The 26882-nt window shown below is 41.2% G+C and overlaps 1 protein-coding gene across 1 annotated transcript in view; it reads right to left on the reverse strand.

Annotated features, from left to right (window-relative positions):
- sorcs3a (sortilin related VPS10 domain containing receptor 3a) overlaps nucleotides 1-26882 on the reverse strand; it is a gene marked incomplete at both ends in the record, with an annotated part of 303702 nt that overhangs the window by 41462 nt on the left and 235358 nt on the right. Inside the window, 9 exons of the mRNA XM_083980334.1 lie at nucleotides 840-1011; nucleotides 5934-6047; nucleotides 8993-9126; nucleotides 9226-9343; nucleotides 11231-11338; nucleotides 12645-12736; nucleotides 14495-14571; nucleotides 16441-16543; nucleotides 19361-19507. Of these exons, the coding sequence (XP_083836460.1) occupies nucleotides 840-1011; nucleotides 5934-6047; nucleotides 8993-9126; nucleotides 9226-9343; nucleotides 11231-11338; nucleotides 12645-12736; nucleotides 14495-14571; nucleotides 16441-16543; nucleotides 19361-19507 (1065 nt within the window). The remainder of the gene's footprint in view (nucleotides 1-839; nucleotides 1012-5933; nucleotides 6048-8992; nucleotides 9127-9225; nucleotides 9344-11230; nucleotides 11339-12644; nucleotides 12737-14494; nucleotides 14572-16440; nucleotides 16544-19360; nucleotides 19508-26882) is intronic.

Raw genomic sequence — 26882 nt, forward strand, 5'->3', positions numbered from 1 at the left:
GCTAAATCGTGTGCAGGTAGTAATGACAATCCATAATATGGAATGTAGAGGCGATCACAGCCCGACCACATTTACGTCCGTTCTCGTCTCGTCAACGAAAACTCACACTCGTCTCGTCATGTTTTCGTCATCAGAGAGCCATGTTCGTCTCGTCACCGTCTCGTTATCGTCATGAAAAAAAGGGGCGTCAACGAAAATATTTCGTCATCGTCATCGTTAACGAAAACAACACTGCCACGGTGAAAATAAAATATGGCCTGGAGCTGAATATTTTGTCGGATAAAACAGAAGATACCTCTATGTTTCTCTCTCTCTCTCTTTGTGACTTTTGGGCTTTTAAATAATCAAAATGTTTGACTTTCCCCATCAGCTGTGTCGGCGACACGGTATTGATTTAGTTTGGGAAACTCCGAGACCGTGATAAAACATGAACGTCAGCTCAGAGTTCACTCATCTAGGACTAGAAAATCCTTTCTGTTGCTAGGTCGTTACTATGGGTCGGATTATTTGCTGTAGAGGTAAACTAGGTTCCATTACACATAGGAGTCTACTGAGGTGATTGATTGTGTTTCAGGTATTAGTCGGACCCCATGTATTCCCATGGAAACGGGAAGCACACTCGCAAAAACCTTTCAAATTTGAGAGCAAACTGTCCATCAACATGAATATATTTTGATGATACATTTCATTTTGTTGGTAATAGTTGTATAATCGCAATATTACCCTCGAGGGTGAGCTTAAATGTAATTTGAGCACTTCAGTGACGCTTGCTCAAATGATGTTAAAGCACATCCTCTCTGGTAATACTGCTTATTGATGTGTCTTCATTGTGTTCTCACCTCATCCAGATGCACCAGAAAGGTGACGTTGTTGCCCAGGTTGGCGGTGAGCTTGCCATCCTTGGTGGTCAGTAAGAGTCCTTTGGGAGGTCTGTTGGGGCACTGCTGCTTCCTGGCTGTGTACATCTCCTTCACTCCTTTAGTGCAGTTGTTCAACACCACCTTACGATACCTTTGAGGAGACACAAGTCGAAATGTAGTGTCTCTGTTGTGTTTTCTACACCAGACTTCACACATTTCTTTCATTTTTAATAATGAAAGGATGCCACATGAGCGTGTGGTTTGTAAACTATTCTGTTGAGCAGTGTGTCGGCGAGGCGGTTGTCTCTGTAACGGCTCCACTGTGCAACAACACACTGGATGACAACTGACAATACAGGCCGTGTCACAGGCTGAGACTCCTTGCCAAAGTTAATCATGGTGGTAGTGAATAAAAAAACTCCCACTGAGAATAAGCTTTGGAAGTTGTCAGTCCCCCGGGGAGCTCCCACAACACACATACACACACACACACATCTTGAAAAGTAAATTATTGCATCGCAGACACACAACTGAATTTCGCTCTTGAGAAGTTATTGTCACTAAGGTGTAAACCAATCCAATACTGCAGTGGGAGTCTTTTTTTTCTTTATGGATGTGGTAGTTTATGATGAAGTAGGTTCAGTTAAAGGGATAGTTCAACATTTTGGCAAATTGGCCCATTGCCATAATCGCTATAGTCACAGCAGTAGGTTCGTTACCTTTATTTGTCGGTGTAATATATTTTTAGAACGGCGGAGCGGAGCGTCAGGCTGCTCAGAGCTACGCTACGGAGGCTAAAGGAATTTCTTGGTTTCCCTCATCAAACTCATCAAATACAAAATCCCAAAACTCCAAAACGCTTTCGTGGACAAGTTGTGACCTGCGCATTCACCACGCTATGAGATAATAATGGAACGTTACGAAACAGAGCCGTTTTCGAAGTAAATACCGGGTAAATATAGAGTCTGCTTGCTGAAAAACTGTCCCTGAACGCAACGCGCATCAGCGGTTTTGCATGAATTTACCTCTAAAACAGCTCCGTCTCGTAATGTTCCGTTATTATCTCATAGCGTGGTGAATGTGCAGCTCACAACTTGTCCACGACAGTGTTTTTGAGTTGTTGGGTTGTGTATTTGATGAGTTTGATGAGGAAAACCAAGAAATTCCCTTAGCCTACATAGCATAGCCCTGAGCAGCTCGTGGCTCTGCTCCGCCGTTCTAAAAATAGCTTACCCCGACAATTAAAGGTAACAAACCTACTGCTATGACTATAGCGATTATGGCAATGGGCCAATTTGCCAAAATGTTGAACTATCCCTTTAAATAGAGTGAGAAAGTTAAAAGAACGTAGAAATTCCCTAATCTGCTGTCTAAAGGTTGTGAAATAGATGAAATAAGCAAATAGGAGTCAAATAGCCTGTATGTTGTTTTGACTGAGCAGGTGTCAGTTGTTATTCACCGTGTGCATTGGGTGTTGCTGTGCTATTATGGTCTTTTTTTGTTGTTGTTTTTTGGCAAACAATATTTACCCACTGTGCTGCTAAAGATTGTTTGATTTTGTCAGTCAAACATCTGCCAACATGTAACTGCAATGAGACATCAATGCTGTGTAAAGCATTGATCTGCTGTACTATATAACCAGGTCTGGTAATGATCACACCCATGGGTCAAACCCACACAGGGGTTTTCACTTATTAACCTAATGAAACTTTTCCCGTGTTGCTATGGACAGACTGAGCTCGACTGGCATCTCTGTCACTTACTGTTACTATGAATTATGACTTTATTGCTTGAATTAGTAAACTGATAATGCGTTGAGAGATAACACATAAATTCCAGACAGGCTTTGGATAGTTTCAGCCCCAAAAAAGACTAGTCTGCTACGTTGACAATATGTGATTTAATTTGTGATAATCCATCATACAAAATTGATCATATCCCTTTCTTCCACCCTATTCTTAATAACATTTCATGATTATTATTGTTATTATCTATCTCTCTTATGAAAGGCAATGCACCAATATACCCAAATCAGAGGAAGATGGATCATACAGAGGCCTTCTCTGATTATTTTAATGCTTTGTCAACAGAAAACAGGCTATCATACCTGCGTAGGCTAAGTTAACGATTAGCAACGGATCGTTACGGACCGACGTACTGCCTAGCCAGCCGGACACAAAACACTGCTGTATAAGACGTGGGAGATCATCAACAAGTCCACCAACTACGGTATATACTGACAGCAAACTGTAGCCTACTTGTATGGCTGTATATTACAGTTTATTTAACGGATCCATGTCTATTATTTCTGTAGGCTATAATAGTCAGACCGTTGTTAGGCTATATCACAGACCGTTGCTAGGGACACCGCTCATGACCCGATGTGTGTAAAAATGAATGAATGAATGTCAAAATAAATGAATAAGAGGGTGAACGTGTACACGTGTTAACGTTCACACTGAATGAAACAGTAAATGTTTAATAAAAATCCCTAAACGATGCACGCAATATCTATATATTTTATACACTGACCCGGAATATAACAGTATTTTTTCCGTTGAAAAAAGTTGGAAAGGACAGGTCTTATATTTGGGGTCTAGATATTGTAGCCTATTGTGCAAATCAGCGGGTGACAACGTCTGCCCAAGCAAGTCAGAGCTTTTATTTCTCTCACACTCACACACCAGTGACCTAGAGATGCAGCCGCATCTGAGGGGACGCGCGTGTGTTGCAGCTTCTCCACTACACAGTTACAGCTCGGCTCTACTCGACTCGGTTTAGGTCCTAGTTTAAATCACAGCTGAGTTCTTTATAGTTCCTCCTCAGCAGTCGTTGTCTCACCCCAATTTCCACCGGGTCCGTCAGCGCGGCGGTCACCGCTGATCGCTCCCTCTCTAATCAGCATTTCACCGGTCTCGCCGCGGCACGACTCTCTTTTTTCTCTCCTTTCGTCAGCTCCAAACTCACTGTTCTGCACCGCGATTACGAAAATTAAATTAAATTCACCCTCTAATGTGGGCTCATCATCACAGCTTAGGGTCGTGCTGCAGCCAAGCAGCTGCGCTGCTTTTTAAAGTTGAGCTGTATGTCAGGACTGTCAGGTTGTTGCTTACTTCCGGTATTTTTCTGCCACCAGTAAGTCTGGCAACGTCACTGTGACGTCAACGCCGAAGTGGTCTATGTCAGACCTGGGCCCGTATTCACAAAGAATCCTAAAACTAAAAGTAGCTCTTAGTGATGTAATCCTAAGAAAAATCTTAGAGTTCCTTTAAATTCTAAGAAAATTCTTAGAATTTCCCCTTAAAGTTAAGACTAGGACCTTGTAAAGATATTCACAAAGCATCTTAGCCCTTCAGAGAGCTCCTAATCTGTAAAGAGGAGGGAGGAGGACTTTTAAGAGACCTAAGAATATCTTAAAGGGATAGTTCAACATTTTGGCAAATTGGCCCATTGCCATAATCGCTATAGTCATAGCAGTAGGTTTGTTACCTTTAATTGTCGGTGCAAGCTGTTTTTAGAACGGCGGAGCAGAGCCACAAGCTGCTCAGAGCTACAGAGGCTAATGGAATTTCTTGGTTTCCCTCATCAAACTCATCAAATACACAATCCAACAACTCCAACGCTGACGTGGACAAGTTGTGAGCTGCACATTCACCACGCTATGAGATAATAACAGAACGTTACCAGACGGAGTTGTTTTTGAGGTAAATTCGTGCAAAACTGCTGATGCGCGTTGCGTTCAGGGACAGTTTTTTAGCAAGCAGACTCTGTATTTACCCTGTATTTACCTCGAAAACGGCTCCGTTTCGTAACATTCTGTTATTATCTCATAGCGTGGTGAATGTGCAGGTCACAACTTGTCCACGAAAGCGTTTTGGAGTTTTTGTATTTGATGAGTTTGATGAGGGAAACTCCATGAGCCTCCGTAGCGTAGCTCTGAGCAGCCTGCCGCTCCACTCCGCCGTTCTAAAAATAGCTTACACCGACAATTAAAGGTAACGAACCTACTGCTATGACTATAGCGATTATGGCAATGGGCCAATTTGCCAAAATGTTGAACTATCTCTTTAAGCAGAGAAGGAAATGGCAGAAAGAGGGAGAGATCGGAGAAATGTTCTCCAAACACTGAATGACAGCGATTTAATGAAATGCTACATATTAGACTGTGCAGGGATGATGTTTGTGGTCGATCTCCCACCGTGAAACACCACAATAGCAGCAGAAATGAAGGATAATCACACCCTTATCATGTTTAACTGTAAAAATGCACCGATACAGCAGTGATGACTGTCAGAACCCTCTGTCAGTTTTTTGTACTTGTACTGTAGAGCTGTTTGTTCATATTCCACTGGATGTCCACACGTTACCGGCTCACAAACACACATTCATGGACATCCATGTTGTTGATGTAATTGATCAGACAACGATACATACATTTGTGTGTGCGGTGTGTTCCAGTCTGCCTCTTGGCTTTGGCTACCGAGCTGAATTTACCTATTGTTATATGCAAAATGGTGATTAACCATAATATAAATATAATAACTATCGGCATGTGAACACTGCACAAGTCTGAATGCTTCTTTTAAACCTGACTGACAATTTATAAAACTATGTTAAGTTGTTCGTGACATGTCTTACTGTAATAGCCTAACTAAGTTCTGTGATTGGTGAATTTCACTGTCCATTCATCACTAGGAGTGCATTTGGGTTTTTTCCCTTCCTTTTTTCTAACAACCAATCAGAGCTTAAAAAAGAATGAGTCATCCCTAGCAACAGGGTCAACCCACTAAGACAAAAGTTTCTGTACTCTCCTTGCTCAGAGTTGCTCTCAGAAACTTCCTAAATCACTCTTAAGCTTAGATTTCTTGCTAGGAATGTTTGGGCTGAGTTAGGAGCTCTCTGAGAGGACTCTGAGAATCTTTAGGAATACGGGCCCTGGTCTTTAAAGGAGAAACACACATACAGTACTACACTCTGATAAAGCCCTGCTTTAGCATCCAAATCCTGCAAAACAGATCAATTTGTGTCAAATCACGTATAAATAGACGGTATGTCAGATTACACCGTCCTTACCCTGTGCTGTTGAGGTAGTTCTGGCCCTGGCTGCAGCTTCTGGACACAGAAAAGGGATTAAACCAGAAGGAAGGCCGGCAGTTCCCGTCCCCGCGCCGCTCATATCCATAATCACTGTCAGAGAAACAGAGCACATCCACACAGTACATGATCAATATCAGTATGTGAAAAGGGACATGTTGTCACACAGCGGGTCCCACATCGCTGTCTTATCTATCTCTTTATAACTGGTGACCATGCAGCCTGTCTGGCACAGAGGTGCATCGTTATTATGTATTGATTAAGGCCACTGTTGGCAAATGCAGCACAACAGCAGAGCTGTGCATATGAAAAACACAGACTGGAGGGAGGCTGTCACCATGCACCAAGATGAGGAACTCTTACTTGCTTGCAAGTGCAAGTGCAATTCTAATCACAACATGATTTACATCTAACAAAGCAAGGTAAGCAAATGTCCATTCTAATGATGCTCATGACACTGATTCATCAATTACTTACCAAGCCAGAACAAATAAACAAAACTAACCAGCCTGTGGCTGACTGGTCCATTTTGATTGTGTGATTACAGCAGTGTGAACTATTCATTAACAAGCAGTCAGGACAGATCAGCTGCAGAGGAGCATGTGGGGTCAGTGTGGAGTCCTTCTGGGGACACAACAGCCAAGCTCATGTTTTAACAGTGAGATCATTAACAGCAATGCTAGAGTTAGGTCTGTATGAAACATGACACAAAAAACAAAGAGACATAATTATCACACCTCTCTGTGACTGGTAATGCCTTTTAGCCAAAACTACTTTTTGAATAGATGCATTATTGCCTCCATAGCTACAGGCTGTTTGCTGTTTAATGTATTTTAGTTACACACCTTTAGAGTTACTGTGACTGGGTTGCAAAATTCTGGGAATTTTCAGAATTGGAAACTTTCCAAGGGAATTAACGGGAATATATGGGAATAAAGGGAATAAATCGGAAATTTACATAATTAATTTAATTGAAGGTTGGCCCTTAACAGGGAACTTGGGGGGGTGGGGCGGGGTTCATGTTTTTGTTGTTCAGTAAAAGAATTGATTGTTCATAAAATAACTAAAACTTGATAAATAGTTCTACTCACAAATAAATCTGTTGAAATGTCATGTTTTTTTAATTGTATTATTTTGCATGGATGTCTGTTTATGACAAAACAAACTATTTACATTTATGTTTGGATATGATACAGTTTGTTTAAATTACCCCCAATTTCCAGTTAATTCCTATAAATTACCCAAAATTCCCATTATTCCCATGGAAAGTTTCCAATTCGGAATATTTCCAAAATTCCCCATCTTAACTTCCCATGGAAAGTTTCTGGAAATTTACTGGAAATGTTCCGCCCCTTTGCAACCCTAATTGTGACTGTAATGAAATGGGTTGTACACCACATGGCATTATGAACAGACTCTGAATGAGGTGTTTTCACAACAGCTTAAATGAACAAATTCAAACAAATGCAAACAGGTCTGAAAGTTCCCTAATGTTGTTCAGGAAATGTGTAATCCAAAGTACGGGGTTTCATTTTCCAGCCTTAATCTTTAGTGCATCAGTTTCTCGCTCTGCATTTTCAATATAATAAAAAAGAAATTCTATTCTTTGCGAGCAGGTCTCTTTCTCATGCATAGCTCAGTCATTTCATATCCGTCTAATAAGTATGCACTTGAGGTGATCATGTGGCAGACAGACGCTTCACACCTCAAATTAAGTTAAAGGATTTGAGCTTCTTTCTGCACTGGTGCTTTTTTAAAATCCTTATTTTAGAATTTTAAGCATGAACCAAATAAGTCTCTGTGGAGAGAGACCAAATGAGATAGACAGACAGACAGAAGTCAGACATAAAACAGCACAAACTTCACACTAGTTTCAATGTGAACCAATTAGCACTCACTCTCCAACCTTCTACAAACACTATTAACATAACTGCTGTATGTTGGGACTTTCTTCTGTTCCCTGTCATACAAGATAAAAATACAACCATTTAGGATTTGCATACAAATTGAAACTATTTACACCCCTCCACACTGTCTCAGCAGAATTACAAACACAGTGGGCTGGCAGACAGATGTTAGGGAGACAGACAATATGAGGAAATTGTGTAAAATGACCCCAAACTTATCAGATTATTGGAAAACCGGCATGCAAATGGAGCAAATTAATGAGACACATGAATAGCATATGCAATGGATTCCACTTAAAGAGCTGAAGGCTGGTCTGTGAGATGAACAGTGTTTGTATAGGACTCCTTTCTGAATGCTTGTGTTGTCACATTGTGAATGCACTGATCACAGAAAATGGCAGACTCCACTTATAGGTAAGGAACAAATCATCCACTTTGCATACGTTTCTCTTTCAATGCCTTTTTTTAGGTAGCTGCTGTAAGCTTGTAGTTTTTCTGTATCCTGCTGTAATGCAAACCGGTTAAATTACTTTTACCACTTAGTATTAGAATACAAAATGCTGCAGCACCTCTAAAACAGAACATATCTGTAAATCTAATTTTCTTCTCGTGTAGTTAGAACTGTGGTTATTACAAGGCCGGTCTAATCCAAAAGAAGAGGGGGCTTTACAGCAAATCCAAACCACAGAGTTCCATGGTTGAAGTAATGTGATTCAGTGTTGTTGTAGCTAGAACAGGTAGGTTTAATCAGCCATTCAGAGCACATTTGAGTGGACTGAAGAGGAGGTTTAATGGTGGCTGGATGGATTCACTCTACAGAAATAAGTGGCTACTGAGGGGAAGCTGATTTAAAGACTTCAGAGCAATATTTATTTCAAATGTTTTGGCTTTTAATTGGGCATAGCCTTTATATTGTTACAAATATACATCCGCTCAGTGCAAAATAATCCAAGTATTAACGCAGTAAAGCACACACATCCTCTGAAAGCAGTGCTTGTACATGTGTGGCGGTGTTATAGAACAAACATTGGTGTTAATGAAGTTCTTTTGCAGACAATAGAGAGAAAAATAATCCCCCTTGACAATAATGAAGAAAGAAGCCATTGCACAAAAAGACAAACTCTAACTTACCATTCAAAATCATGAGCTCGGCAAATACAGGACTCAGCTGAGAGGATTCTGGAGTAATCTTTTCCCAACATGCAGTAGGTTCCAGGCCTGCGCTTCATGTAAATCTGCTTTTGTCCCATCACACATGGCTCACCCTGTGGTTACAATGTGTACCATTATTCAGTGATATGGCTTTTTAAAGGCATGCAGTTATTTAAACACAATCACTTTCATATAACCACATCAGTGTTTACCTGGTTGTGGAGGTGCCAGGTTTGATAGTCCTCCTCTGTGCACTTCCTGCTGAAGATGGACTTGTAGTCTATCTTGATCAGCTGCCATTCAGAGCGGTGGCTGAAGTGTCCAAAAAAGCTACAGAGACAAATATGAAATGATGCATTTACTGACCTCACAGAGTATAGAGTATATTGTGGATTGTTGCAACCAGCTTTTCTATTTCTAATAACAACATGCTGTTCTAATGAACCGCTGAGACCTAGTAACTAAACCACCTTTATTTTGTACAATCCAATTTGTTTCTTTGTCTGATTCTTCATTATTAGGGGTGTGACGAGATCTCGTGCCACAAGATCTCGCGAGATTAAACTTGACGATATTTCTCGCCGCGTTAAAAATCTGTCTTGCAAGATTTTTTTTATTTTTTTTTTATGTTAAAGGGACAACAAGGATTTTCTCCATCGGCAGAACGAAAAATTCCGCGACAATAAAAAAAGTCTCATATTAATGTGGATGAATCTACGTTACCCACACTTGTTAATGGGCCCATTTTCGATAAATATATCGTTTTGTCTCTATCGTTATTTTGTTATTATTAGTGGTGGCGGAGATGCTGGTCGAGCCGACCAGCGTTTCCTTACTTTCGGTTTCGCGGTTTCGTGGCGAGTCATGAGAATAACGCAGCTGAATCACCGTTTATGGTGGGAACTACGACGGTATGTGATCGTCTTCCAACCTCTGACTTTAATTCTTGATGAATGAAAACATGAGTCTGTCTTGCGCCGGTCGAAGAATTTCACGGTGCGCGGAGGCTCATAAATGTAGTGTGAAAACGCTTCGCTTTTCCAAAACTCCTCATTGTCCCTTTAAAACGATGTAAAACAGGGTTTCCACTACCAGTTACCATTAGGCTACTTTGCACCCCTTTCCACTACACAGTTATAACTCTACTCAACTCGGTTTAGGTGCTTTTCAGTCACAGCTGAGTTCTTCATAGTTCGGGTCCGAATAGTGAAATGGCACTGGGGTGTGTCGCTGCCACTAGTTAAAAAAGAGGAAACACTGCACATAATATTGTTTGCACTTGAAAAAAAGAAAGGAATATTTAATTTAATTTATTTTATTTTAACTTTTATACATTTTTGTTTTAATTTCAATTTGTGGAAGAAGAAGTTTATTAAAAGCTCATGCTTACATCATGCATGTAAAGAGTTATAATACAACATTTCCAAATGCATGTGCAACTCTGTTAAATAAAAGTCTGTTGGTCCAGTCATATATTTTGTCATTGTAGTTTTCTTAAAATCTCGTCTCGTCTCGTTCTTGTGAGATGAGTGTATCGTCACATCCCTATTCATTATTATAATTATTTAATGTTTTTTTTCTATTTTGGGATCCCATTGTTCTGACATCTCAGCTCCTCTCCAAGAATGAGAAATGAGATAAACTAGAATTATAATTCTAAATTTACTGTAATGATGTACACACGTTCCACTGTTTTAGCTGCTTTTATTTTCTTGCTGATTGGAAGGCGGTGGTGGTAGCAGTTGGAGAGTGTTTTTGATAATAAAATCTGGGCCAGTGACACCCACACAATCCTGATGAAGGCAACTAGCAGATTATTTGAGTGTTAAACCTCTTGCTCTTCCAGCCATGGCTATTTAATCATACAGTATAAAGACCTATTGAGGATTTAAAGCCACATTTGCAAGGGCTTTAAGATTTAAAAAAAACACACACAAAAAAACACAGTGACTTTCCTGTGATGTAATATCTGACTAAGAGCTTACATGACCCATTACCTGCCTCCCAGAAATGTGGCATAATAAAGACAAAACACCACAAAGCTTTGAATAGATGTCTACTAAGAGTCCTTTATCCATCAAACAGAAAAAGAAAAGAAGAACTCAGGGGACTGAACAAAGTGACAAAAATCCTGTTCACCCTCCACACCCCGACAAGGACAAAAACCAACACCCTCTAACATGTCATTCATCTCTTTGTGGATTTGTCAGGACTCACGTCATGATTTGATTCTCGGCCCCGGCCTCCACCAAGACTCCGTCCACGAACAGCGGCACAGAGGAGAAGCTGTGTTGGTTCCACTGCCTCCCCTCATCAAAGCTGACCCTGTGCATGTATGTCACAATGTATTCTCATCACAAACTCGGCAATAGCAGTGGCACTGAAACAGACACTCTGTGTTAGAGCCATGGTCACGGGGGAGGATTTAGGTGGAGATCAGAATGACTGGCTTGTCTCAACAGACGGGTCTCTGAGTCTCTGTGCAATTAGCTACTGTAGCTTTGGGTAAATATCAAAAGTCTGAGCATTAAAAGGGGTATTTAAAAAGACTGTCTGGTTATCAAAGCAGGAGAGGGACAAAACTGCGTTCAGAGCACCTGAAGACAGTCGATGTTTTGGAGAAAAAAAAGCAGCGTCACAGGTCGTAAGTAAGTAAAGTCTATGCCAGGGTGAAAAAAAAACAAGCCCAGGACAGAAACTGTTTCATGTTCGACTACAAAACTGCAGAGGGAGAAGGAGACAGCAAAAAAAATTGGACAGCTTTCATCATCTAGGCCTCGGCTCTATTTATTCTGACAGCTTATCAACATCGGTGCTGATGTGAGAACAACCAGGAGTACCTGAGTGTGACATGGGTTGAAACACTGCTGAGGCCTGCGCTCAGAAGAAAGAAAATTCCCCCATGCTGCCTCCAACCCCCCGCCCCCCCCTTCCCTCCACTGTCTTCATTTAGCTAAAAGCATTTCCAACAGGAAATGCTTTGACATGAACCTATTATGAAATTCAGGCTGGGGAAGTGTTTAAGTTAACAGTGGCTGAGAAAGCAATACTGTTTCAGAGTTGCTGTACTACAGTGGCTATGGTGATACACAGGCTTCTTTCTATCTGTCAGTTTTTTTTTTCTCTTCCTCTACCATCACTCTTAAATTGGTTGGGAGACAAAAAGCCAGCAGGTTACACTCCACTGGCTCTAAAACTAATTTCAAAATTGTTGCAAAAGCGACTGGAGAACAGATCTGGTCTCACTTGGATTAGCCTGCACTGAGGCAAAGCGTAGGCACACGATTTGGCAAGAGGGAAGAAACATGTTAATGAAAACACTAAAAGGGGGGGCTCAGACTGCTGCTTGTTAATGATAAGTGGCTAGGAAAAAAAAATCTCTCAAATTATAGTGCCTGTGACTTTTTTTTTCAAGAGCCACAGTCAAAGTGCATCGCTAAATGGATCAAGTGTCACAAACACAGTACCTGCTGATTTCCTTTTTAAAAAAAAAATCCTTTTCCTTTTTTTTTTTAGGGGCGGGGGGGGGGGGGGGGGGGGGGGGGGGCAGGAGTGCTGAATTTACTTTGGACAGCTGTAGGAAATTGGAGAGGAAATTTAAGACTGAGAAAACTTCTCCAAATGGACATACCACAAGTGTCTGGTTGGCACAGACGGCTGTTTCACGGCAACCAGGGCCCCTCCTTTATCCAGGAACCACACGTTGTGCTCCTCTTCAAATATCTGAGGAGACACATGCAGAAATTCATCATTATGGTATGGATAACAGGGACTGTAAAAGATTACAGTGGCAAAGTTTTCACAGGAAGACAAAAAATCCTGAGATAAGCAGGTGTTGGTAAACCCACATCTTATAAGTCTTATATAAAATGTATTGTTTAAAGGGATATTTCGACATTTTGGCAAATCCACCCGTTGCCATAATCCCATATAGTTTTAGGAGTAGGTTCGTTACCTTTAATTGTCGGTGCAAGCTGTTTTTAGATCGGCGGGGCAGAGACGCAAGCTGCTCAGCTAACTCTACAGAGGCTCATGGTATTTCTATGCTTCCCTCATCAAACTCATCAAATACACAATCCAACAACTCCAAAGCACTCTTGTGGACAAATTGTGACCTGCACATTCACCACGCTATGAGATAATAACAGAACGTTACAAGATGGAGTTGTTTTAGAGGTAAATGCATAGCCGGAACTACATTCCAGACATGGCTGCTAGGCGGAGTGATTTCAAAAGCAAGTAGTTCAGAGTATTTGCTTCGTGAGTCGTAATGTTACATAATTATACGTTGATTATACGTTATTATTTCATAGTGTGGTGAATGTGAAGGTCACAACTTGTCCACCAAAGTGTTTTAGAGTTGTTGGATTGTGTATATAGTATGATGAGGGAAACGTGGAAATACCGTGCAGCTCGCATCTCTGCCCCGCTGATCGAAAAACAGCTTGCACCGACAATTAAAGTTACCAAACCTACTCCTAAAACTATAGGGATTATGGCAATAGGCCAATTTTCCAAAATGTTGAAATATCCCTTTAAAAATGTCAATGAAGCAAAAATCTATAACTGTGCACCAGAAACTTCATGGCAGCTCTAGCCGGCGCCTGCAGAAGGCGGCCAAAGGGGCGGGGAATCCAAGCTGTCTTTTTCTTGTTGTCTCAATGGATGACACATCATGTAGCTCTGGGAAACCGGAGATCTCATTAATTACTTTTTCCTCCATCTTCTTCCTCTCGCTCAATTTCTCCTGCTGTGAGAATCCCACTCTGCAACCGGCTGCCGCTTCGCTGCTCCTTTGCATAAAGTTGAGCTTCTCTCAACTTCAAACTGAGGCTCTGGTCGCCGGCGTCGCGTCGCGCCGCTCGCTGCTGCAGCCGATGCACCAGACATCTTAGTTTCATCGCAAACGTTCATTGAAAATAAACTGCTGCCGGATGCTTATGACGATCATGAAGCTTTTGGTGTCAGTGCACAGTGAGAATTTCATATTAAAATAAAAAAAATTATTGTTTTAAGGTAAGGTAGCTTACAAGAGCTGAATATGCTAGAAAAAGATACAGAACATTTTGCACAATGTACAAAACCAGCTGAAACCTGCTTTTATTCACTTCCAAAAGATTACAATGAATTTGTGAATCTGCTGCTGTCACCACAGATATGTCACAGGTGTTCTCCTAACTTCAACAATGGCTCTATTCTCTTTCAGTGACAGTGAGCCAGGATGTGGAATAGCAGGACCGGAAACTTAACAAAACTCATTCATTATTAAATTTTATCTTTTACTGTGATGCGCCAAAAATGTCACATAAAAAAGGCCTGGGCCTCGCTTGAAACTAAGGAGGTGGGAGGGTTGTATTACAAGACATATTGTGGATACAAATTTGGAAAATCCAGTAACTTTTTATGTGTATAACATTTCACACTGTTGTTGGAGCCTGTCAGTTGGCTTGATCTGAATGTGAGTGTTGGTGTGAAGCTCACCTGTCTCCAGCTGTTGCCAGCATCAGATGAGATGAACATGCCAACATTGTTGTAGGACAGCTCTGCTCCAATATTTCCTGCAGTCACAAAAAACACAACACAATCAGATCACACAGATACATTGCCATATGTGTAGAATACATACTGCTAATCACACCACAACAGTGATTTCATTTATTGGCTGGATTCCCAGACTGGCGTGATGTCTCCAAACGCATGTGAATAATACAAAGAAGACACCGGGTTAAAGGGATAGTTCACCCAAAATTGAAATTTCACTCATTATCTACTCACCCTCATGTGGACTAAGGGCTGGGAGAAGTTTCAGAGTCCTCCGTGGCTTCTCTGAGTTACAGGGGGTCTCGGCGTAGCAGTGCATGTCCATATAACGGTTACAAATGGATACCAACTGTCTTCGTAACAAAAAGACACACCAAAAAACATCCAAATACCTCCATGCTGCTCGTATGTAATGTCCGTCTTGTATTGAAGCCCTGAAATGCGAAATTGTTCCGAAAAAAATTAAATAAGTCTATATTTCAAGCTTGTTTTGTAGCGGAAGCTTCTTGAAGCTCCTCTTCCTGGTTCGTCAAATTTGGACGAACTGGGAAGAGGACAGACCCTGGTTCGTCCAAATTTGACAAACCGGGAAGAGGAGCTTCCGCTACAAACAAGCTTGAAAAATAGACTTATTAAAAAAATTTTGGGACAATTTCGCATTCCGGGGCTGCAATACAAGACAGACATTACATACGAGCAGCATGGAGGTATTTGGATGTTTTTTGGTGTGTCTTTTTGTTACAAAGACAGTTGGTATCCATTTGCAACCGTTATATGGACATGCACTGCTACGCCGAGACCCCCTGTAACTCAGAGAAGCCACGGAGGACTCTGAAACTTCTCCCAGCCCTTAGTCCACATGAGGGTGAGTAGATAATGAGTGAAATTTCAATTTTGGGTGAACTATCCCTTTAATTCCTATGCATCCCTGCATTATTCAGTCGACATAATGTGGAGGAGGGTAGGGGGGGGTGTCTCCTTCGCTCTGGCAGGTTTCTGTGTTGCAAAACAATGCTTCCTCTGCCGATCTGCTCCACCGTCTTGGCCGCAGCTCAGTCAATAGGCATGTGTTTGATCTGGATGGTGTTTGTCATGTTGCTGAGATGATCTCTGCACCACCTGACGTCTTAAAAGGCGCAGTGGGCAAAGTGAGTGGCTGTGCCAAAGTAAAGCCTTGGCCAGCACTACACTACACACACACACACACACACACACACACACACACACACACACACACACACACACACACACACACACACACACACACACACACACACACACACACACACACACACACAAACACACACACACACACACACACACACACACACAAAGACACACTGCGAGCATGGCAGTGGAGATGTATGTTTATTCAGCATTCTCACACTCTAAAGACAAAACAGACAGATCCAAAGACAAACACACACACACACACACACACAAAAGCCAAATCAGACTTTTTTTTTTCTGCTGACATGGCCACTGCAGCTTTTATGTCTCTCTTGCCTAACTTTGTCTCTCCTCTTCACTTCAGCTCTTGCAGACACGAAAACACAGCATGACACAAATTGACGCCTTTGCGCGCACGCAGGAATTGTTTGAGCTGCTTGTCATCACAATAGGTGGGCTAGTCATCCACATGTTTGCTGTAGAGGTAGAGGAGATCCTGTGGCGAGCAGCTTAAAGAGTCTTTGACACAGATGAGATCTATTAACTGACTGGGAGAATCAGATTAAAGTGTTTCGTACTAAACATTTTCAGGATTTACAGGAGACAATGCATATTTTATTATATAAAAATGGTTTGATACAAATTGCTGTGGTAAGTATCAACCAATGCTCTGTGGCATTGTTCCAATCCACACAGCTACTGGTCTGTTGTCTCACCTGTAGCAACAATGATCCCTGGTGCCGAGTTCTTGGTGGTGATTGTTCCTGACAAGTAAGGGTTCTCTGACATTTGCAGCTGGAGATGAAGTGAGCAGAGAGGCTGGAAAAGAAGAATAAAACAACTGAGCTGAAGATTGTCCATTTTTTCTACACTCTCTTGTCTGAGTGTTGGATAAATTAAATTAGCAGTGTCCAAACTGAGGGAGTGCATCCATTAGAGGCTGCATCACGGTGCCACAACTAGGTTGTCCCATTTGGAAGGCTCTGTTGTCAAGGCTGCTACTGTAGGTGACAAGAGCTGCACTTTGTTGTACAGCTTGTGACTTGAAAATCCTCTGGAGACGTCTCATTTCGGTTCTCTTTTGTATTAGCATGCTGTCATAATATTATTGATATACCTATCACCTATTGGATTATATTGTACGGAACCGGGGGGAGCAAAGTGTGGACTGTCTTGTTTGACCTGTTGCCACCATATGAATATTAGTTTAATTTTGATTGTGCATCAACTTTTCAAATTGACAGTTAACATCAGTGTAAAGTAGGGATGTCACGATTATAGATTTTCTTGGTATGATTATTGTCAGAGAAACAATCACGGTATTACGATTATCACAATTATTATGCATCAATAAATTTCACAACCCTATGAATGTGTAAAATTAAATATAGTCAAAATATAATTACATTACTAATCTCTTAATATAGGACCAGTTATTAATCCCCCGGGGGAAGTGTTTGAAATATTTATGTCATTATTTGTCCTCTATATCAAATATTGAAGTTTATTTTAATCATTTTTTTTACAATACAAATGAAACACTCCTACCAATTCAGTGTTACCTTAGATAAATGGACCAGTATCTGTGCATTTTCCTTTACTTTGGTGCACATCTGCCGATATGGTTCCAAACATCATCTTTTTCGGAAAGTGACGGTATTTAGGAATCTTTATGATCAATTAAAGCAGAAGTAAGCGATCCGGTCGTTTTGGCTAACTTCTTGTCAGCCGATGGAGTTAGCAGTCCCCACCCCAAGATATAACTATTTAAGACTTATATTAACACAAATATTCCGCTTACTTCTGCTTGTGGTGTTTAATACTGCGATTAATTGTGAAAACAAGTAATGTTGACATCCCTAGTGTAAAGTGAGTGTGGATGTTCCACTTGAAATGATAGGGTCAGAATAAAATTGTTGAACAAAAAAATAAATAAAACAAAATCATTAATTGGTCTTACAAAGGGAGCTAATTGCATCTTCATATGTTGTGCTAACTGTATTTTGACTGTCATTAATACATAGACCAGAGGAATTTGCATCCTTGCATCTGTTCACAAAGCAGAAAAAAGTGTCTGCTTTTATCTTTGCAGCAGACAGTGTGTCACTGGTGTAGGGACATCAAGGGCGGTGGGACTGAACAAGGTAAACAAAAAGGAATCTACAGCAGTAATTAAAATGTCACATGAATGCACAATCACAGGGAACCTGTAAGCCACAGCGCACGGCCCCAAAATCACCTCTTCAAACAGCACGGAGTCCTCCTAATGTCTCAGACATGATTCCTCACAACAGTTGGCCTGTTAGCTTTAGTTGCAGGGAGGCTGTCTAATGAGGAGGGAGGTGCCATCAACACATGCAGTGAACGGGGATCTGCTGTGTCCCATTGCATTTCCTCCAAGCATGTCATTAAAAAAAAAGACATGTTACAATTTGCTGCTAAAAAAAAATCTCTCTAGTTAGTGCATATGCTTGGCAAAAAAAAGTCAGTGGTCACAAATGTAATTTTATTTTGTATGTATTTTCTTTCCAAAGCAGATTCTGTTTTGTTTCCAAAGAACCTAACGATTACAGGGCTGCCCTCAAATAGTCGACCAAGCACTGGTCGATCAAAAAATCATTAGCCGACCAACATTTAATTGGTCGATTGGTCGTAGGAAAAAAAACAAAAACATTTGGAGCCGTGTCTTATCAAAATTAAGTCAAAATAAATATGACTGAATTGGATATGAAAGGCTATAGGGCTTTTAATTTGAAGGGCCAGATACAGGAAGTCGTAACACTCACTGGCTGTCAGTTTTTTTGTTTTTTTTACAAGGCACAGCAGGTCTCTCTCTTTTTTTTTTTCTTTCAAAACAGACTTTTACTGATCATGTTGTTACAGGCGTTTATGGTTTGGAGACTCTGACGTAAAAGTACGTATCAGCGCTGTTTTCAACAATTAGCGGGTGCTAACTACAGTAATCGCCATAAATGACGACTACTGGTCGACCAAGAAAATCTTTGGTCGGGGGCAGCCCTAGATTACAGATAAAGAGGTGACAGGCCTGCAGAGATAACTTCAGATGGGGAAATTAAAGAGCAGTCCTTATCAACACCAACGACGGACTCTTGAACGTGGCCCTTCATCCCTGACTATTACTATTACTATTAATTCTGTAACGTTGCTCGTTGGCCAGCAGGTTGTAGCGGGCAGCGTACAGCTGTGAATGCGTACACCAGTGTGAGTGTGGAAGAGGTTCCATCAATGCTTCAATTAGTGGAGAAGTCGCCCACTAAAGCCATCAGCCACCAGCACTGTGGTCAGTGGTCAAGTAGCACTCATATCACTTAGAAAACTCACAAGATTTACAGTTGTTAATGAGTTAATCTGTGCATATGTACACAAAAGAGTTTCCACTGTAGTCATTATTGTAATCCCATAACAACCTCTTGTGCATAATTATTAAGTCTAATTTATCTCATTGTGTCAGAACACTGTCACAGCGGGAGAACAGTCCCTTTCTCTGTAGCTTCATTAATCACTTGCTGCAATTAATTTCACAACAATAACTAGTTCTGAAAGTTACACACACATTTGTCTTCACACATGTTTACACTATATAGAAATGTAAACATGTTAGGTTGTGTATCTTACCAATATGCAGTGGATGTCGTTTCCATCCAGGTCAGTAGCGGGGGCCGGGAGGAGCCTCCAGTCGCGGCCCTTGTTGTAGGTGATGTAGGTCTTCACTTGGTTGTCTTCCCTCTTGTTAGCAATTAACATGCCTTTAATTCCTGCCACCTGATGGACACATAACAGATTGAATTCCATCAGTATGTTTGTATTAGCATTCTATATGCAACTCATGCTCCCATCACAGCTGAGTCCTCATCAGCGGATGAGACAGCACACCCAGCGCTCTCATCAGGAGGGGCATTCTGAGTATTGAGGCAACAGTGTGTGTTCATCCTGTCTGTGTGTGACGGTCTGGCAGAGCCGCTTACCTACTCTTATACTGTCTTCACTGCTATTTTGCAACTAGATAACATCTTCAGCTCTGACATGAGAAGTCAGTAATTGTGGGTTGGACCACACCTTTCAGTTTCTTGATTGTACGTTTGTGATGATACCATCATACTGACAACATCTGTCCACAGAATGAGAGGCATAACAACCACCTGCCATTCAAACTACCTCTGTAGCAGTCAGTCCCTGCTCCAGCAGTTGAAGATGTCTCCAGGAGTGCATTCTGAAAAACAACAATCAGAGCAGTCACTGCTCTCAGCCATGCCTGAAGCCCCCCCACCATCCAACCGTGAGGGATTTGAGTTTCCACCTTAAAGGTGTTAGCTACAACTTTAATTCATCCCGGCCAATAGGTGTTGCACCAAGGGGGCAGTTGTCAGTCTGAGAAGTGAAGCTCACTTCCGCGTTCAAAAACTGCAATCCTCTCGGCTGCCACCGGGGGCTGGTGTCAGAAGGGAGCATTCTCTATAGACCCCCATGTTAAAATCGCCAATTTTACATCCTCAATAAACATGATCAAAGCCTGGTGTCAGCAGGTTTTTTGGTCTCAATCGATAGTTTCTACCCCCGCACACACTCTGAGGGGGGTGAATTTTTTTTTAACTCTACCGTTTTACTGTTATTAGGTTAAAACTCTGGCCAATTAGGGCGCGGAAACGTTGAGTGACAGGTCGGGAGCGGTCCGGAGACAGCTGCTTCGAGGCCAGTGGGCGGGTTCTCGGCCGGCCAATCCAACGTGGCACTGTTCAGGCCGCCATATTTGAGTCACAAAAACGACTCCCCAAAACCAATGGGTGACGTCACGGATGCTACGTCCATACTTTTTACAGTCTATGTGCTGCACTCACACTCGCCCGCTCTCGCTCCAACCTTCAATTGCACTGGTTGCCAGGTACGCCTATAGACAGGTTTCTTGGTGCGCGCGCAACCAGGGAGAAAAAGACTGCTTCGGAGTGAACTGATATCAATGTAGATGCCGTATTGTTTGTAGTGCTGCAGCCGATCCGAGTACTCGCTGGGCTTGGGCGGTATGCGAGTGCCATTTCACTACTCGGATACCAGCAATTTGAGCACATTAGCTAGCATTAGCATGTTACCGTCCGTGTGTGTAAGTGCCTGTGTGTGCACCAGCGCAAGAGAGAGAGTCGCGGCCGCCACAGACTCGTTGGAAACGCTGGATGTGCTGGTTGATAAGTTTGGTTTTTACCAGACCCATAGCTATAACATTCCCAGTGACTAATGGATTTCAGATATGTCCAAATGGCCAGCTATCATATGGCCCGATAGTTGCTATTATCTCAAAGAGAAGCCCAGTGAGCCCTCGAGATATTATACAATTTCTTCCATCCTTTTGCCGGCTTGTGCAGTTAACAGCACAACAACTCCCTGTCCTTTTCGTTTGCTGCTTGACTCCGCTTGTAGCCTAAAAATGTCCCGCTTACTGCCCCCTGGCTGAGCGCGCACATCTGCGATGACGTTGCACAGAAACCCGTCTATAGGGAGCGGCTAGTAGCTAAAGCTAAGCTAACAGTATTTAACGAGCAGCAGCTCCAGTGTTGACAGTACCAGCTGACTGTTAGTTAGCTTTGTGCTAATGCTAATGACAGCACGATCTGGCTCCCTCTGAGCTCTGAGTCACGTGACATTAAAGCAGAAGTAAGCGATCCGGTCGTTTTGGCTAATGCTGCATTCCAGGCAGGCTTTTGAAACCGTAAGTTACGGCTTCAAGTCACGACTTACGACTTTGTAGCGTTCCAGGCAACCCGTAACTCGTGTCTTTCCGACCTGTTGCCTGTGAAAGTCACTATAACGGCCACTCGTGTTTTTCCAACCCGTGAACTCATACCAGATCGAACTGGTACGACTTCACAGGTCGGAAAAACACGAGTTACGGGCTGCCTTGAACGCACCATAACTTCTTGTCAGCCGATGGAGTTAGCAGCCCCCGCCCTCGTCATGGATCTATTGGTCCTCGTCCCTACGTCACCACATTCACACGCATCCCTTGGCTGCACACACAGCCCTTCATGCTGTTCTCTCTCCTCATTGGATAAAGGTTGTAGGATACAAGAAAAGTTTTCTCCTCGGCTCAGAGCAGAGCAGAGGGACTGAGAGACACGTGTTCCGGTCCAAACACTCTATGTAAGTGATTCCCGTCGGAAGATATAACTATTTAAGACTTATATTAACTAAAAATATCGCTTACTTCTGCTTTAACATACTAATGCTGTTGGTGCAGAGATTATTTCCTGTCCACATTGCCAATGTAAATATTTACATATTTCGGACCCGTCAACATAATATAACAATAATTTCTACACTATACTTTTTTTTCAGTAAAATTAATACTTTAATTCTGCACCCTTCTAGACGTTCTGTGGATCTATTATTTTTTGTAAAATGTATTGTTTTAATGAAAAAGTTGTAACTATAACCATCTGCAACAGTTTTATTCCATCATGGGCTCAGAGTCTGATTGGCTCACTGACCTGTTGTTACTGGAGCTCCAGAGAGAGAGGAGATGTAAAACTACACCCAGATGGTTCTGGGCTGATAAAACCACAGATACACCTTCTAATAAATCAACTCTTCAAATAAAACACACAAAACATGTAGAATATGAGACCTTCAGAGTCATCTACAAGCTTGTTAGGTTTTATGAATGCATTTTGCATGATTGTGAATCTATGATGGTGGCGATAACAGACAGATAAACACATGCAAAATGACTCAGTGCAGCCACTGTGATAGTCCAAGTCCATATGGTGCCATGACACACACACACACACACTTATAAAGACACACACTCTTCCAAAACCTTCCCTGCAAGTTGTCTCTCAGGGATTAGACCCGTCCTTCAGTCGAAACCAAAGCGTGACATGCAATGGAAAGGACAGTCTCTCCAAATGGTTACCATAGTGAGCGGCTGCAGTTGGATATGTGTCCCTCCCTGAAGGGGCATGTCTGTATAAGTGGCACTAATAGGCAGCACATTTGACATTGTCATAGAAACATGGTGCTCAGGATGGATGCCACTAACGAGGGTCCAACCTGACCTGTCAGTCGCTGCAGTAATTATTTATTGCCTCCACCTTCTCAACATATAGAGATGTGCAAACACACACACTCATACACACACACATATACCTGCTTGCAAACAAGGAGAATCACTCATGCCCACTAGCATACATTTCCCTCTGTGCACCACTCACATCACCAATGCTGTCCTGTCTTGCTGACAAATTGAATGATGCAAACATACGTAGATCTCTCTTCTATTCTATAGATGATCACTCTTCACAGCACAACATTAAAATGATTCACCAAAATCTTAACCAGTCCTCTGTCTTTAAGTGTGGAAACGGCCACCTCCATCTTTAGGGACTGAGACAAGGATACCAGCGAGCTCTGGGACACTGTTAGATCCTTTCTTGATGTAAAACACACAGTTCCTTGCCTGTATAAGCTTCTCCTTGCCTGTCGCATCTTTTCCCTTTACAGTAGTCATCCACACCCACCTGTCTACCTGTTGACATACTTACCGAGAGTCATTTAACTGAACAAATGTCATTTGTTGTTGTAGATTTTGTAATTGTTGTGACTGTTGCTGTGTCTTTATTATTCATGAAAATAAATATATATAAATAAATACAAAATAGTGTTTAAGGTGTAACAGAAACTTAAAACATATATGAGACCTTGACCTAGGCTGCTTCACCTGACAACCTGGAGCAAGCAGGGGGTGGGGGGAGTTCAAGGCCTGGTCCAGAATTTCTCATGGTGGAGGTAAGCTTAGATGCTTCCAGTTCAGATTTTCCATGTTTTTAACTATTTATGTAGCATCTAGGAAAGAGCTTTCTTCTTTTGGCACACAGCCTGCATTTGAACCTCTTAACATCCTCCCCCCATTGAAGAAAACATCTGTATTTGCTGATACTGTATAATGGGCTCTGTTGATTTAGTGTTGTTAAGATACAATGGGGAATTCTTAAATAAAACATACAGCAAGGAGCCTGATTTGACTGGTCAGCATTTACTGCAAGCGGAACGTCTGTGCATGACCCACATGTCCACATATAAGGAAAAAGATAAAATGCAACCACTGCATTTTATTTCATGCCAAAACAAATCCCTGTACATTTACAATAAAGCAACACTTATTGATTATGGCCATTATCAGTTGATTTATCAATTCTTGCCTGCAACATTGGTTTCATCTTCACTCAAGTGTCTGGGATAACATCCAAGAATAGAAGAGTCTCAACAATAGTCTCCACTAAAAACAAACCACTTCATATCTCTATTCAGAGCTGTTCATAGTGAGGCAAGAAGAGATCAAAAAGTTGTAATACTATAAATCCAAAACAATCAGAAGTAATTGTGAAAAAGCCACCTGCTAAACAACATCTCAAAGTGAAGTGAAGTTTTGTGGATGATGCAGAGCCCTGATGTCAGTAGAAAATTAGTTTGCACAACAAAAGGCTCATGATTATAAAATTGGCTTTATCCAATTGGATTGGAAATAAAAATAATTTTTCTAATTTAGAAGATTGTCCATTTTTTTCTGTGTGAAAGAAGCATTGTTAATCTTAGGAGGGGAGAGCAGAGAGAACAAAGACAGTCTGGAAAGCAACATGACTTCTAAGTTGAGGAACAAAACATCTCTGACATATTTTGCTGATCCTCCCTCTGGTATGACCAGAGCCGTGCCTTCTCTTTGGAACATTAGGTCTGTGAAGTGCAGTTTGTTCGGCTCTAACAGCAATAAATGGGATGAGTCCCACAGCATCTTTTGATGTGTATTGGGTCTGATCTATCAGAGACGCAGTGTATCATCCAGCTCTTGTTTAGGTTCAGATCAAGAACAGAGCTGTGACTGTGTGACAAATACAATTAAAACGACTTATCATCTCGTGCTGTGTGTGGAAATGCCTTAGCTACTGTTGCATGGTAATGGGCGCTGCACACAAACACCACATACTGTGCATGAGAAGTAATGGCATTGTTAATTACCGCACCACTGCCACTGCTGCTGGCCAGTATCTCCCTCCCCTCACTCTCTCAGTCACACCTGCCAGTACAGGCGTGATAAACTGGCTTCACCAGGGAGTGGAGGAGGAGGGAATTCTACTTTCCTGCTGAATGCAAATGCAAACACATGCGATTGCTAGCCAGTAAGCTACCAAGGTCATCACTATATTTATGTTAACTGTAAATCACATTATTATTTGAAAGCAGTCACTCGTAGTGTCAAATCCACAGAGAATTATCACCACACTCTGTTGTTCCCTTCAGCTATACAGAACATTTTAGACTGTGTTCCACTCTACTGCATTTTAGTTTTAAAGGGATACTTCAACATTTTTTTTGTGTGTGTCTTGCCTCACTCCCGAGTCCATGACAAGCAGATAGACACCATCCTTTCGACTGTGCGTGCAGTAATAAGGGAGATACGGGCAGAGCTGGCGCACTGCTAATTGGCTTAGCTCAAACGCTGGAAGTGTATAGGTGAGTCAATATCACTATAAGGTGCCTTTGAGACTTCCCCATTTCCAAAAAAAAAAGCTGAGATTTTCCATGTAACTTCATATTTATTGTATTAAGTAGATGTTATGCTATTAGAAATGCATGATGGTCAAGCTCCCACACTTTTTAGAAATTAACTGAAAGCAAACAAAGTATATGCAAACAGCGAAATATGTCCACCCTGTCATGGACACATTCAAAGTAGAATAAATACATTGTAATTACATAGTGATTATAAAATATACATTTTTAGAAAGCTTTTTAGTCCCTTTCTCAACACTATATTTTAGTTAATGGGAAAAGTATTTGGATATTAATGAAATTATGGCAAACTCTTTGTTTCTCTATAAAATCTGCGAGAATTGCACTTTCTTTTCTAAATAAAATCTAACAACAAAGATATCTGGTCAAACTTTCAAACAATTCTATTTGGCCCTCTTTTGTTTATAACAGAATCACACAAAAGGTTTCAATAACTTGTGAAAATAATTTGTTTATTTTAATAAAACATGAAAATGACGGGGTGGACAATGACAGGGTGGACATTGGGCATGACAGGGTGGACACTCATAAATGCAATAAATCTAAAATAAATTGTGTTAAAAAAAATGTCAGAGGTCTTTTTCCCATATAGGGGGAAACCAGTTGAACAATTGAATCTTCTTATATTTCTCAGTTTTAGTTTTCTCTTTTGCAAGCTGTTTTTTCAGTTTCCTCTTCGAACTCCTTCGAATGCTTTCCCCTTGACGTCGTTGCCTGAAACACAATTTGTAATAATATCACCAAAAAAGTCCATATTGTCCACTCTTACTATGTACAGTACAGCATGTACTGTTATAAAATGTATAGTAGTGTGTAACATTATCAGCATAAGGCCAAAATTATGCACATGTCCTTCCTGTCATGAACCATGTCCACCCTGTCATGGGAGGTTTACAGTACTGTCCTGACAGGGTGGACAATGACAGGGTGGACATTTTAAGATAATTTTAGCATTAAATGAGCACATGGTGGACCTTCAGTTAGCAACATGATTCAGTTAGCAAGCTGACTGTGTACTTTTTAACAAATATGTTTCAAATTTTTGAAAGGTATTTATATTAATTGATATTTCACTATGACAGAGTGGACATGTTAAGCTTGACAACATCCAACTGCACACATAATACGAGAACAAATACGAAATATATGTGTAAATACTTACTTTGCAACTAGCCACTGTGTCAGGCTCCATTGAAGAAAGACAAAATGATGGTAGTAATGTCACTGAAAACATCATAGGGTTTCTTAAAGGGGCAGTTACCCCAAAATGACAGGGTGGACAGCGATTTCAGGGACACACACAAAATGTTCAATATAATTATGAAAATAGAATATACATGATCAAACTTACTGTTTTTCTCAAATAGGCTGTTGTGGACAATAAAACCATGTAAAAAAAGTTTTAATTTAGTATCATTTAAGCACTTATTACACACGCTGTAGTTAGCAGAGCACTGTGTGGGACATGCTAAAATCACGTACATCCAATGCAAGAAAACGGTATAAAATAAAGGGAACATATTTTAAGTGAATTATAATTATACCAATATGTGAGTAAATGTTTGGCCATTTATAATAAGAC

This window comes from Trachurus trachurus (assembly GCF_905171665.1).
Source record: "Trachurus trachurus genome assembly, chromosome: 1".
Classification (NCBI taxonomy): Eukaryota; Metazoa; Chordata; class Actinopteri; order Carangiformes; family Carangidae; genus Trachurus; species Trachurus trachurus.